This window comes from Rousettus aegyptiacus, unplaced genomic scaffold (genome assembly GCF_014176215.1).
Source record: "Rousettus aegyptiacus isolate mRouAeg1 unplaced genomic scaffold, mRouAeg1.p scaffold_m13_p_7, whole genome shotgun sequence".
NCBI lineage: Eukaryota > Metazoa > Chordata > Mammalia > Chiroptera > Pteropodidae > Rousettus > Rousettus aegyptiacus.
In genome coordinates this window covers 107,126,204-107,141,119 of record NW_023416310.1, presented here as the reverse complement: position 1 = coordinate 107,141,119, position 14,916 = coordinate 107,126,204, and the positions used below count along the sequence as shown (strand labels likewise).

Below are 14,916 nucleotides of genomic sequence, written 5' to 3'. Positions count from 1 at the left end.
CTTTCTCTTCTTTCTTTAGTGAGTCTACCTAGGGGTTTGTCAATTTTATTAACCTTCTCAAAGAACCAGCTCTTTCTTCCATTTATTTTTTCTATTTTTTATTTGTTTGTTTGTTTTCAATTTCATTTATTTCTGCTCTAATTTTGATTATTTCTTTCCTTCTGCTGACTCTAGACTTCATTTTTTCTTCTTTTTCTAGTTTTTTAAGATGAAGTGTTAGGTTGTTTTATTTGGGCTTGTTCTTGTTTTTGCAGGCAGACCTGTAATGATATGAACTTTTCTCTTATGACTGTTTTTGCTGTGTCCCAAAGTTTTGATATGTTGTACTATCATTATCATTCATTTCTATGTATCTATTGATCTCTTTTTATTTCTTCTCTGACCTCATTATTCTTCAGTAGTATGTTGTTTAATCTCCATGTATTTGTGGTCTTCCTGTTTTCTTTTTAGTGATCTCTGGTTTCAAAGTATAATGGTCAGAGAATATGGTTGGTATGATTTCAACCCTCATATTTGTTGAGGCTATCTCTGTGTCCCAGCATGTAGTCAATCCTTGAAACTGTGCCATGTGCACTAGAAAAGAATGTATGAGCAGCTATTTTGGAATGGAAGGCTCTGTAATGTCAATTATGTCAAGTTGGTCTAAAGTGTCGTTTAAGGATGTGTTTTCCTTATTGATTTTCTGTTTGGATGATCTGTTCATATCTGACAGTGCAGTACTTAGTTCCCCTACTATGATAGTGTTTTGGTCTGTTTCTCCCTTTAGTTATGTTAGTAATTGCTTTATATATTTTGAGGCTCCCTGATTAGGAGCAAAGATATTAAGAAGTGTTATGTCCTCATGGTGCATGATTCCCTTTGTCATTATGAAGTGTCCCTCAGTATCTTTTTTAACTTTTTTTTATTTTGAAGTCTACTTCATCTGATATTAGTACCACTACTCTCACTTCCCACTTTTCTCTGAATGCCATTTGCTTGAAATATAATTTTCCACCATTTCACTTTGAGTCTATATTTGTCTTTGGAGCTGAGATGTGTCTCCTGGAGGCAGCATATGGTTGGTTTTTTTGTTTGTTTGTTTGTTTGATCCATTCTGAAACTCTGTGCCTTTTTATTGGTGAGTTCAGTCTATTTACATTTAAGATGACTATTGATATATGAGGTCTTCGTATAGTCATTTTATCTTTTGATTTCTGGTAGCTCGGTGTTTCCATTGCTTCCTTGTTCTTGTGTTTCTGTTTTCTTTAGTTTGATTGGCTTTTGTGGGTTTTGGCTCTAATTCTTCTTGTTTTATGATATATACTTCAGTTCTGAATCTTTGGAATATGATTACCATTACAAGTATGTAAAGGATAGTTATACACACACACACAGTCATCCATTTTCTTCTGCGCATGTCTTATCTCTGTTCCCCAAATGGAGGAAAAAGTCAGTGATATCGAAGACAGAAATCTAGAAATAAAGATCCACATTGGATTTTTGAATCCTCTCCTTTTCAGTTATTCTTACCTCAATTTGTTCCTATGTGTGCTGAACGTTCATTTCTATCTTGCTATGGCAATTCTCTTCTTATTATTTAAGCTTATAATGCCCTGTTCTTAGTAAGGGTTGCACTCTTCTGCTTCCATGGGCCTGCTAGTCACCTTACTCCTAATTAGGTTTTTTTTTTTTTTTTTTGATCATTTTGTTTTAGGTGAACTGACCCCTTTCAGTGTTTCTCCTAATTCAGGACTCATAGTGGAGGATTCCCCTCGTAGTGGAGAGTTCCATCTTTGTCATTGATTTTTGGTGAAGGCTTTTTTGAGTTAGGATAATTGGATGTTCTGTTGACTTCTTGAATTCTAAGTTCCAGCTCATTCTTTAGATTTGGGATATTCTCATCCACCGTTTGTCTGAAAATGCTTTCTAGTCCCTGCACCTTTACCTCACCTTCGATAATGCTCATTATTCTTATGTTTCCTGCCTTGATGGCATCAGCTAGTTCTTATATTTCTCTTTCATTATTTTTTATTCTTCGGTTTCTCTTCTCTTCCTTATGATTTATTTCTAGATTTCTGCTTTTGATATCACTGATTCTTTCCTCCATTTGGTCAACTCTCTTTCCCAAGCTTGGGTTTCAATCTCCTTGCTAAAGAACTCATTCTGCTCATCTAGTTGTTTTTTCATTTCCTGAAATCGTTGATATGATTTGTTGTGAATTCGAGTTTTTTCAGCAGTACCATCCTGAATTCTCTGTCATTTAAGTGGCATATTTCTATGTCTGTAAGCTTTTCTGGAGATTTTTCTCTTTCTTTCTGAGATTCCTCGTCACCTTGGTTATTCATGCTGTTTAACAGACTATTTCTCTGCCTGGGTCAATGGAAGTGTATTCTGATTTTTTTTCCAGAAAGAAGATTTATTATATAAAGGTTTCTCTCTAGCCTGTTGCAAAGAAGGTGTTTTTATTTTGGTTTCTAGTAGGTGGCATCTAAGCCTCTTGGATCCTTGCTTTATATAAAGCCCTAATAATACCTTTTTAAAAAATATATAGATGTTTAATCACACTCTCTACCCTCAGTCTCAATCCCTGTCAGTTTTAGCGACAGTTTCAGCAGCATTTGCTCAGATCCCCCTGGGGCTCTGTGGTGTTCAGTCTCAGAGGATATGGGGGTGGGGCCCTCAGGGTTGGGGGTTGAGGGCTGTGGCTCAGCCTCAGTTTTGCAACTATGGCTGGTAAAAATCAACTGTTGTTTCTCTGTCATCCTGCTTCTTGTTTCCCCACTTCTCTGCTATCTGTACTGATGACTGGGACCTGCCACCGGTTGCAGGAGGCTTCCAGCTCTCTCAGGCAGGGCTGTTCAGGTAACTTGCCGTACCTTCTCCCCTCCTGCTCCTCCTTCAGAGAGCCCCAGCTGTGCAAGGCAGCTTCTTTGTTTCTTCCTGTCCACCACCTGAAACTCAGGGTTCTGACCTGTGGTAGCTCTTATGCACAGATCTCATGCTCAGGCATGCTTGTGTGCAGTTTGGGTGTTTTTTGTTGAGTTTTAGTTGTTCAGCTTATTGTTGTGTCAAGGGGAAAGATCTTGGGACATCTCTCGCTATGCCATGTTTCTCCAAACTCCTCTTCTTTTTCCTTTCTATAACTACCCCTGCATCTTGGCACTCAGGCCGGAGTGTACATGTGGCTTGCCATGTCTGCATGCACTGGGTTGCAAGACTTTTTTTTCTCAAATAAATCTTTTTGATGACAAAACACCTAGTCAATATTATTTTTCATTTGACACTGAGCACAGGGCTGGAAAGGAGATTGAAAAGGCTGGAGGCCATGGACAAGAAGCTACTTGAGTGGGCTAAGGAGAGGTCAGAGTACATAAGAATTTTATTTTGTACCTTCCTTAGTCTTTCTAGAAGTTTGAAAGGTGGAAAATGGGGCCCTTTCCTCTGGAGTCGGTACCTTTACTTTCTCCAGGTGCCCCATCTCCCACCCCAAAGCAGCAAAAAGCTCTCCGGATAATAGCGAGGGGGCCATGAGAAAAACTAAAACTTCCAGATGTGAAAGTGAGAGGTGCTAAGTGAGTAGGAGGCACTAGGGCTGGCTTTGCAGAAGAGAAGGGTGTTAGCCAAGCTTGAAATGCAAGTGTCTCCAGGTGTGGCTCACCTGCACTGCTATCTCCCCAGCAGCTTTTGGGAAAGTGACTTCCCAAGCCCACACCCAATGTACTAAATCAGAACCTCTAGAGGTAACCCCCAAAACCTGCTCCATCAACAAGCAACCTGGATGAGTTTTTAGCATGGTCAGCCTGAAGAGACCCGTTAATCAAGACCCAGAGAATCCTGATGGGCCTTTCTCAAGTTTTTGGACAGCATGCTGGGGCTGTACAAACACTCTGCTGCTTTCCCAGTTAAGCCAGTGGATCATCTCAATTTACTCTGCCTACCCCAGGATTTGAGGGGGCGGGAGGGTAGCAAGAGGTTATTGCAAGCAACGGTTCCAAATTTTAGCTTCCTATCAGAATCACCTTGGCCCTACCCTAGAACAATTAAATTGCAAGCCCTCCGTGGGGACCCACATAAAAGCATTTAAGGCTGGTAGGTGACTAAGGGGCAGCCAAGAAGGGACCACTGCACCACAGTAGGCGTCTTAAGCTTTTTTGTACCATAGACTCCTTCTCAGAATGTTTGTAAAAACACAAATACATAAATCTCTTTATATAGTGGGATGTTAATCTGTCTTTCAGTCAAAAGTCGATAGTATTTACCAATTTGTCACTTATTTGTTTTACACATGAATATCTTTATAAACAGATATTATATATTGTATTCAAATATCAATATTTGAGATTTCTTTTTTAATTATTAAATTTAGAAAGATCTTTGCCCTGTCCGTTGATGGTGAACATATACCTCGGTTTACTTGCTTACTTTTAATTCCTTATTCTTTATTTTGGAATATGGAAAGTAAAGAGGCCTGTTTATTTTCTAAATAGTAAATGATTATTTTGACATTCATTACTGAGAAATACTAGGACACAGAAAAGCAGCCTTTGATGACTCACAAGTGGCCTGTCACCATCAGCCAGCTCACAACTCATCTTTGGTGTTCCCTTGTGGACCAGAAACCATTTCACAGAACACTAACTTCAGACAAGGCCACTCTGATACTGGGATGAAGTGAGGAAAAAGCAAGATACTCCATAATCCTGTCTGAGCTGGGACAAAAGCAAGGCCACTGTGCACACCAAAGAATACCCAGCACCCCTCTCCCGACCAATATGAGTTACTGCTGCTCTTAACCAGGTAAGCCCTAGCCTTGCTGTTCTTCTGGATAGGACTTGTTCTGATATCCCATCATGGAATTATGTCTGCTTCCCAATAGCAGGCAATGTCGAGCAAAGTCCTGCTTCTCTCAACACTCCTCGGAATCACTAACAAGAATCTACATCCCATGTAAGTCTTTTTCACACCCTCTTACAGCCCCACTAAGTGAGTTCTTCCTGTGATGGGCAGTACATCCAACTTGTTCAATCACTTGTGGCCTTTGGCAGGGGATTCTGACAGTGCTGTCCTAGCATAGACTGAGATCGTGAATATTCTCAGTGAAAAGGACAGAGAGAAGGGCATGTGAGACCTACTTTTATAAACTTGTCGAAACAAAGTAAAGATCCCTCTTGTACTCATCCCCTATGACACTCCATCCTCGCTCCACACACATATGTGCATGCCAACAAAACCTGTTATGCCCGGGCCTGGGGGAAGGCAAGTTTACCTGATGCTCCAACTGTCCCAGGACCCTGCTCACCTCACCCTCAGGTCTTCCTCAAGTTCAACCATTAGTGCTTATGTCTGCTCTAACTAGAGGGAATGGGATTGAAATTCTACCAGGTCCTGAGAGCGAAGAGCCCAGAAAAATTTCCTCCTAAGTCCAGCAGCGGGAGGAGAAAATGAGCATTTTTAAAATACACCAGAGCATTCTGTTCTTCGTAAGGCCTACTCTCAAGAGAAAATTTTGCCAGAGCCTAACCAATCAGGGAGAAGGGAACTGCCTAACTCAATCCCCTCTACCATCTTGTCCCATCCAAGGCTGGGAAAACACTGAGCAGCACTTGCAACGTTCATAGGCCTTGGCACAGGCTCACAAAAAGACTAAGACCTAGAATGCTCTCCCACCCCCACCCCTTAAAGTCACATCACCAAAGGCCTATTTACAGCAGTTTCTTTTGCCCAAGTAAATCAGTCTGGCTTTCAACAAAAAGTTGTGAAGCATACAAAAAGGTAAAAAAACAGTTTGAGGAGATGGGGTAAGGATCAGAACTAGACTCAGATACGGCAGGGATGTAATTATCAGGCCGGGAATTTAAAACACCTATGATTAAGATGCTAAGGGCTGTAATGGAAAAAGTAGACAGCATTCAAGAACAGATGGGCACTATAAGCAGAGAGACAGAAATTCTAAGAATCAAAAAGAAACACCAAAGTTCAAAATCACTGCAACAGAAAGGAAAAATGCTTTTTCTGGTCTCAGTAGACTGGGCCCAGCTGAAGAGACAATCTCTGAACTTTAGGGTATGTCAATAGGAACTTTGAAAACTGAAAAATAAAAAGAATAAAGGCAGGAAAAAACCCCATAAAATCTAAGAATTGTGAGTCAACCCCAAAAGATGTAACGTATGTGTAACAAGAATACCCGGAGAAGAGAAAAAAGAACAGAAGAAATATTTGAAGCAAGCAATAATGACAGAGAATTTTCCCAAATTAATGTCAGATAGCAAAATATGCAGGGATCAAGGAACCTCAGAGAATATTCAAACTGCAAAAAAAAAATAATAATAATCGAAGATTAAATTGAGAATGAAATCCAGACTCCTACTTAGAAAATGGGAAGAAATGAAATGGAGAGAGTGGAGGACCCAGATTCTTCATACTCCTGCTGTCCTGCTTATCGGTTCTCTCCCACCAAGACAGAGGACATCAGACCAGAAGTATTAGGGAGTTTCCTGTGGTACTTGGCCCCTGGAAGCCTCTTGAAGCATCATCCACCTAATCTCCCGTAAATAAACACATAAGCCTCTCCACCTATGAGACTAACACCCTATGTCTAAGCTGCAGCGTCAGCCCCAGGGGAAGATGGCAGAGGACTAAGCCCTCAGACCCCCACGTTCTGGGTGCAGCTCTGGCCCCAAGGAGGAGAAACCACATCTCTGCCCTGGGTCCCTGCCCCTGGACTCTCCTGTCCCTGCAGGAGGGCGCCTCCTACTGGAGAAATGCCTGCTCCTAGCTGGGACCAGGAGTTTGCAGACAAAGTTCTGGTCCTTCAGGGAGACAGGTTGCACCCAAGGAGGCCCTCTGACCTGTAGTTGTGCTGGAGCTCCAGTCCTGGGCCAGGAGGCACCCAGTGGTGACCAGCCACCTGCCTGCTGCCTCCCCAGGAGCCCCAGAGAGCACAGTAGGAGGCCCTGGGTGGAGCTGGCCAGTGGCACCACAGACTCATATGGGGAGGAGGGAGAGGCCTGGTCTGCTGTCCTGGAGCCCTGCAGAGTGGGTAGTGCAGGGAGCTTGGGTCTGGCATGTACACACTGGGTCTGGAAGTGGACAACTCTATTCCTGTCTGGGCAATGGTGTGAATACTGTGGCGTCAGATGCCATGGCACACATAGGGAAATCCTAGGACATAGTGAGATACGGAGACATGCCACCAAAGGGGTATGTTCCAAGATAAAGCACACGCAAGGATGGAACACAGCCATGGACACCAGGTGCCATGGGCCCAACAGCTCTGCCTGCCAGCTATGGAACTCAGTCCAGAGAAAGAAGAATAGCTGACCACAGATTACAATTTTGCTTTTGAAAACTAGGATTACCATCTTCCTGGTTTCGAGAGTTGAAGTTTTCACTTAGCAGGAAACAGTATCTCTGTGTCTGTCTGACACTCGCTAAACTGAAGCACAAACTCAGACCAACTTTTCTCACTTCTTGATCACTTTTAGCCCCTCATCTGTCAGGTCCCCTTTCACCCCCTTCAGCACCTACCACCCCCATTCACCACTGCATAGTTCACCTTCCGCTTCACCCTGCAGATCTCAGAAGAGACAGTCAGACCCAAGAACTGTGCAAAGATCCAATTCTCAGGACAACACGAGAGCAAGTGGAAAGTGTCTTACATAAATTGGCCTCCGATTCCATGGCGTCAAATGAAAATTTATAGGACTGAGCATTAAGACATTCTTCTGTTTCTCATAAAACTGACAATGAGCTCATGTCCCAGATTTGTACCTCTAGTTGCAGAACAGATGTCTCAGGACACCCAACTCAGCTCATAATGAGCCCAGGGAATAGTTAGAAGCTCCTCACCAAGGAAGAAGCCAATATTAATAATTGGCTTCAGGACAAAGTTCATTCCCCATAGCCCTGGCTCTGAAAAATACCCCAGATTCCTGCCTAAGTGAAGGAAGTACTCTGACACATCTGCCTATACTTCCCTAAGGGGTCTTCACCCTCACCTCACCCATGGGGGCTGGAAGAGAATGTGATTGCCACTGAGTGTCAGAGTGACTATCTAATGGATAATAGGAAGTGGCGCCTGGCCAGGTATTCTGTGAATCTTGTACTCTGTTGATGTCCTATACCTTTATGTACTTGATCATTGCTTATTCTTTGTTCCTTCAACAAATAGTGATTCAGTAGCATAGACATAAATGAAAATTAGCATAACGAGAAAACCAAAGCACATTTATTCAGTTTCCTCTAGCAGGAGAGTCAGCCACTCCCACTGGCATTTTACCAGAGACTCAAGGCAAGCAGAGCAATGGGAAAACTTTAGAGGGGAAGAAAAGGAAGCTTCATGTGTATGGCCTATTGCTCCAGAAATTATTGTTTAGTTTCCTAGCTTGTTACTAAAATGAACACTCTGACTTCCTACAAGTCTGACATTGAGTGGACTGGCTTTCTGATCTATTTGTTGTAGACGGGAGGGTTGTTTTCCTGGCAGGTTGCAGCAGGGCGAGGGTGGAGTGCTGTTTTCACACATGGCCCTGCCATTGCCTGTATATTCAGTCTCTTAGCACCGATACATGTGACTATCCCACTGCTGAGGGCATATGTGAAAGAACTCTTAAGAGTTCTCATAACAAGAAAATATATTTTTCTATTTCTTTTGTATCTGTATGAGACAATGGATCTTAACTAAACTTATTGCAGTAATTGTCTCACTACATATAGAAGTAAATCATGCTGTACACCTTCAACTCACATATAGCCTGTGGATGGGGCACCGAAGGCATCCCCTACAACTCTCGACTTAAATCAGCACTTCTCTCTTCTTCCTGACCATGCCGAGTGCCTTTTGTTGTTTGGGAATTTCATTTTATTCTTTCTTTAAACACAAAGTTATGGAATTTAAAGATATCTGTAGCTAATTATATTTTAGCAAAAACTGAGCTCCCTAGGTCTCTGGTTAACCTTCCCTCTGCGTTCTATTTCCTTCCCACTGGAACCCATCCTTCAAGAGTTGTTTCTGTGGGAATCCATGGGCAGTGAACATCCTCTCTGCTTCTACTTGTCTGAAAATGCCTATTTTTTTTTCCTTTCGAAATGTGATTGTAACTAAATTAAAACTTGCAGGTAAGTTTCTTTCCAGAGATGTCACCCGCTGTCTTCTGCTCTTGACTGGCACGATGAGGAATCTGAGGAAGCTGACTGCCAACCATTCATTGTTAAGTCTTCTTTCTTTTCTGGTTGCTCTTCTGGTTGTCTCTTGATCCTTGATGGCCACAGTTTCACTACAGTGAATCTGAGTGTGGTTTTATATTTATCCTGTCCTGAATTCAGAAAACATTTTGATTCTGAGAACTTGGCTCTTTCTTCAATTTGTAGGAATTTTCTCTTCAAATGCCAATTCTTCCCCCTCCATCGCCTCCATTCCCCCTGTTAGAACTCTTATTGGGCTGATTAGAAGCCTTTCATTCTACATTCTGGATTCTTAACCTGTTCTTCATATTTTTTGTAACCTGTGCCTCTTTCTACTTAATTCTGAAAATGCCTTCAATTTACCAATTTTCTCTTAAGCTGGCTCCTGCCTGCATTTTATCCTAACTATTGTTTGTTAACATTTAATGTAGTATTTATCCTCCATGTTTTTCATTGGTTGTTTCCTGCTGTCATCATTTAGAGTTCATTTCGGACTATTTTTCTTTACTATTTTGTATTCTATTTTAGGTGGAGATCCACTTTCACTTGTCCCTTTATATATCTTCAACATACTATTCTAAATCTTTGTCTAATTCTTCCACAATACTAATTTCATCTTGAGTGAATTACAGTGTTGATTTGGCTTATGTTTTGGTCTTGTTTGTTTTCAGGCTCCTATGAGGGGGGGATTGAAATTTTTAATTTTGTTATTTTTGTCCCTGTCATACATGTCCCCATGCAAAAATGTTCACCCACCTTCCTTCTCTGCTGAGTGGTTGGTGATTACTTCTTTCCAAGCATCTGGATACCACATTCTGAAGTAGGTTTTACAGTGAGAACTCACTGTTGTGCCAAGTGGTTTTGGCCCTGTGGCAGAGCTAAGTGGTCTCTGGGCTCATCTATGCTTCCCCAGGCCTTCAGCTCACCTGGGCTAGAGCCCCAGGGGGCACTTGGCCATAGGTTTTTCAGTTTCTTATTTTGGGGGGTTTGGATATGGAGCCCTACTTTGGCCCCAAAGCCTGGTTCCTGTCCTTGTCTTTCATGGATCTTGTAGAGCCCTTCACCCTGCAGAATGGAACTCCTTCCACCCAGGGCATTTCCAAGCCCAGACCCCAGCAAGCCTAGGTTTTCAGCCCTACTCACTACTAGCACTTCTCTATTGTTTCTATTCCACAAAATTTCTTGTATCTGAAAACCAGTTTCCTCTTCTTTGTTTTCTCTTTTTAAATTTTATCCTGGATTGTTATATGTTTTGAGGAGAGAGATTTATGATGCATGAATATACTACAACATCTTGATTCAGAAGTCAGATGCTCTCATCTTTTAAAAAATCCTCACTCCCATTGGGGGTGGGGTAGGGGAAGTGTGAAGGGGAGAGAGTATTAAGAGGTACAAATTGGTAGTCACAAAATAGTCATGGGGATGTAGAGTATAGCATTGGGAATATAGTAAGTAGTGTGGTAATAACTATGTATGGTGTCAGATGAGTACTGAATTTATCAGAGTGATCACTTTGTAAGTTATATAAATGTCTAGTCACTGTGCTGTACATCTGAAACTAATATAATATTGTATGTCAACTATAATTGAAAAAAAAATCATCTTTCAACTCCATACCATCCCCACCATGGGCATTTCTACTCTTCCTTTTCTACTAGAGTCAAACACTGAGACCAGACACCTCTCTATCTGAGTATCCTCCCTGATTCTCTTTCTGCCCAGCCCACACTGCCAACCCTCAGACTGTAACAGAAGTTGACTATGGCCTGGAGAGATTCAGGACAGTGAGAGTGGCAAAGGGAAGAGACTTGGCTTTGCCCATCACTCCATGTCACAGATGCCACAACAGAAGGAACCCTTTTGGTGTAAAGGCTGATGAATACCTAAACAAATTCACAATTACATATGGTCTTCTATGAAAAACACAAACCTTACCTGTCTCATTCTTGCAAAAACACCACTCAGTACTCATCAAGAGTGATAACTCTTCTGTTTGGGATGTGACAGCTTTAGTGTTAAAGGAAGTGCAACTTTCTGATGAAATATTGGGTGAGAAAAGAGAAATGAGAGACATGCAAACCTGGCCAGCAGGAGCAAAAATCTCCTTGATTTTCAAGCATAGGCTGAACCTATAACTATGCTCCATGTAGCCTTGGCTGGCCTGAGTTAAAGCCTTTTCCAAGCCTCTTGAAATACTCCAGGCACACTTAGGGATCCTGTGGTACCTACCCAACTAAGTCCTGGCCTTCAAAGCATCACTAAGCACTCCAAAGGGCAGCTAGGAAGTAATGTCTATAAGTTTGACATTAAGTTCATGTATGTAACATTTTCTTCTCTCAAACATAGTTCATTCAAATTATAATCACACTTCAGCTTTTTCTATTTAAACCAAGTCCTGAGAATGAATGATTCTATCAGTTTTATCTTGTTATTTTATTTTTTTATTTGCTTCCTTGAGTGGAAATGCAGGGAAGGCAGAAACAGGGTTTTTGCTAGGTCCCACCTAACTCTTCCCATGTGTCTCTTTCTCCCTTGCAGAACCTACTCACAGCTGAGCAGTGAGTAGCATGAAAACACTCTTCCACTCAGCTTTCTCCACTTTTCAGTACTTTCCACTCTTGTCAAGGTTGAGATGGAGGACAGAATAAAACTCACAGGAGCAGGAAATTCTTAGAACTCAAAGCTCTTGGAACATAGAACTCCAGAGAGGGGGATTTCCTGGAGCTGTCCCTGGGATCGAGATGGAGGTGGGGATCTTGGGTCATCTTAGTGGCTATCAAAGAGAGGCTGAACAGATGTTGATGCCCTTGTTCTGATGTCTGGGATTCTGCTGTGCACATGTCCCACTCCTCTCCCTCGCCCTGCCCAGGACTTAGTGCTGCCTGGGTTTCCAGGACCCATTCATAGTTGCTCCTCCAGCCTATACCCAACTTTTACTTAATTTCCTTCCCAACTCAGTGCTCACCTATCCTGCGTGGAGAAGAGCAGTGACTTGAGTTGAGGAGTCAGTGTTCTATCCACCATTGTCCCCATCAACTAACTCCCCTCATTATACCTACTGTCTTGACCTGTAGATATTTGAATGTAGCTCCTTCATTAAACCTGTCTTAGGTGTCTCCATGATGCCTTTTCTGATCTCTCCCTGACATCACACATGCATTAGGGCCCTTATTGGGGTCCATACCATACCTTGAATACATATACATGACCATATTTAATGAAGTCTACTTTAACTTACCTTCATTCCTGAGTTTCTGTGTGTCATAGATCAGGTTTCCTGAAAGCAAACTGAGACAGGCTGTGCATGCAGGAGATTTATTTGACAGTGCTCTCAGAATTTAGTGCCACTATGGTGGGGAAAGGAAATTAAGGAAGCAAAATTAGACTCAGGGAGAAATTGCTTGTATGCCTCAGATGATCCTGTGAGGAGCCCTGGAACTGGGATGGCCCTTCAGGAAACTGAGGTAAGATGGCCAGAACTTTATACTATCCATTGACCAGTTGTGGGATTCAGACATCCCCTCAAGGCAAAGCAGGACCTCAAGTAAGCTGCATTTCCTCAGTCATGGACAATTCTGAGAGAGGGTCATAGCTGAGACCTGTCACCAACTCTCCCAGCAGCTGTGGGATATAGGCTGTGTATCTTTAATATTTTGTTAACCCCAAACGCACAGCCTTCCTTCTACATTGCCCACACTCAGCATGGACATGATGGTTTGATTTACTAATCTGATTAACTCTGGTCAGAGAATGATTTTTATTTTCAGTAGGGCACATTTATTTCTTTTCCAACCAGGTTTCCAGCTCTGGGGTCCAAATCTGCAGGCCCCAGTGCCAAATTAGCCTTGCTCCCCACTACAGGGATACCTCCCCATGAGTTTTCTGAGAGCTGCAGTCACTTCCTTGTTTCTCAGGCTGTAGATAAGCGGGTTGAGCATAGGGGTGATCACGGTATAGAAGGCAGAGACCACCTTGTCCTGCTTGGAGGAGTGGTAGATCTGGGGCCTCATGTAGGTGATCATGGCAGCCCCATAGAAGAGGGTGACCACAGCCACGTGGGAGGAGCAGGTAGCAAAGGCCTTTCGCCGACTTTCAGCAGAGTGCATACGAAGTATGGCCACCAGGATCCACAGGTAGGAGGCAGAGATGACAGAGAAGGGCAGGAGAAGCATGAGGACACAGCAAACATATATCATTGTCTCATAGAGAGAAGTGTCAGCACAGGCCAACTTGAGCACAGCAGGGATATCACAAAAAAAGTGGTCAATCTCCTGGGAGCCACAGTAGGGGAAACTCAAGGTGAAGACAGCCTGGATCAGCCCATCCACCAGGCCAAAGAGCCAGGACCCTCCCACCATGAGCCAGCAGACACGACGGTTCATGACCACCGAGTACCTCAATGGGTTGCTGATGGCCACATAGCGGTCATAGGCCATGAAGGCCAGCAGGAAGCATTCATCCCCAAGGAGGGTGACAAAGAAGAGGATCTGGAGCCCACAGCCTGTGAAGGAGATGGAGCCACGGCCCCGCAGGAAGTCGGCGGCCATCCGTGGCACGATGGTGGAGATCATCATAAGGTCCATGAGTGACAGCCAGCTGAGGAAGAAGTACATGGGGTTATGCAGGCGGGAGTCCATATTGATGACAAGGATCATGAGCCCGTTGCCAGAGAGGGCCACCAGAAACATGACCATGATGATGGAGAAGAGGAGGAGGTGCAGGGGCGTGTGCATGAAGAGGCCCAGGAGGACAAAGTGAGAGATGAGAGTCTGGTTTCCTGCCCAGGCCATTGTTCCTGCAGTGGGCGGTGGGATCTGGAAGCAGGAGGATTGCATTTAGTGCCATGGTGATGAGGATATTACGACTTTGCCAAATGCGTTGCCCTCTTTAAATGGTCATTGGTTAGGGTAAAAAGGCCTGGCATCTTTTACATTAATAATCTGTAACAAAGATGCAAACTAGTCTTGTTGTTCTTTTAATTTCTACGACTGTATGCACGTGGTTGAAAAGCAAACTTGAAGCATTGATCGTTAAAGTGCGCACTGCTCTGCGTCTGCCAGAAGCTGGTCTCCAGCCCTCATAGTTGCTTCTCTACCAAGTTCTGGGCCAGCCTCACCCGAGGACCGGCTTTTTCAGAAAAAAGTACTAATGCAGCCAAGGCATTTACCGACTGTGTGAACTGGGTACCTAGATGACCTTTCAGAAACTCCATTTTCTTATCTTGAATTGGGATAACGATACCATCTTATGTGGTGACGGTAAAACTGAAGGTTCTAACAAGCAATGCCTATTAGTTTAGAAGTGGTAACAGCTGACACTGCTTGAGCATCTCTCACGTGCCAGGCACCATGCTGAGCACTCTGTCACATTCTCGCATTTACGCCTCATAACTGCCCTCAAAGATGGATCATTATCCCCATTTCACAAGTTAGGAAACAGACAGAGGGAAGTTTATTCATTTTGTTCTTTTCAGATGTGAAAGCTTTAAGTATTTCCTAAGAAACTTAGCAAATGAGAAACTAGAGGCAACCTAAATGCCCAATGCAAAGGGAAAACTAAGAAAGTTATGGTATAATCACATGATAAAATAACATGTGGTTAATGAGATATTTATGACATTTTAAAAGATATTGAGCAATAATTTATGTATTTATATATTTTATAGCCTGGGTGTAAATACACCAGATATTAAGTGTGCTTTCTTCTAGATAGTGAATTAAAAATTATGTCTTCCCAATTTCTTTGTATTTTACA

At 42.8% G+C, this 14,916-nt stretch overlaps 1 protein-coding gene across 1 annotated transcript; it reads right to left on the bottom strand.

Moving 5' to 3' along the window:
• Positions 1 to 12,939: 12,939 nt before the first annotated feature.
• LOC107512288 (olfactory receptor 56-like) lies at positions 12,940 to 14,042 on the bottom strand. The gene has a single exon (XM_016147672.2). The coding sequence runs from the start codon at positions 13,995 to 13,997 to the stop codon at positions 13,002 to 13,004; it is 996 nt and encodes a 331-aa protein (XP_016003158.2). The 5' UTR covers positions 13,998 to 14,042; the 3' UTR covers positions 12,940 to 13,001.
• Positions 14,043 to 14,916: the final 874 nt, after the last annotated feature.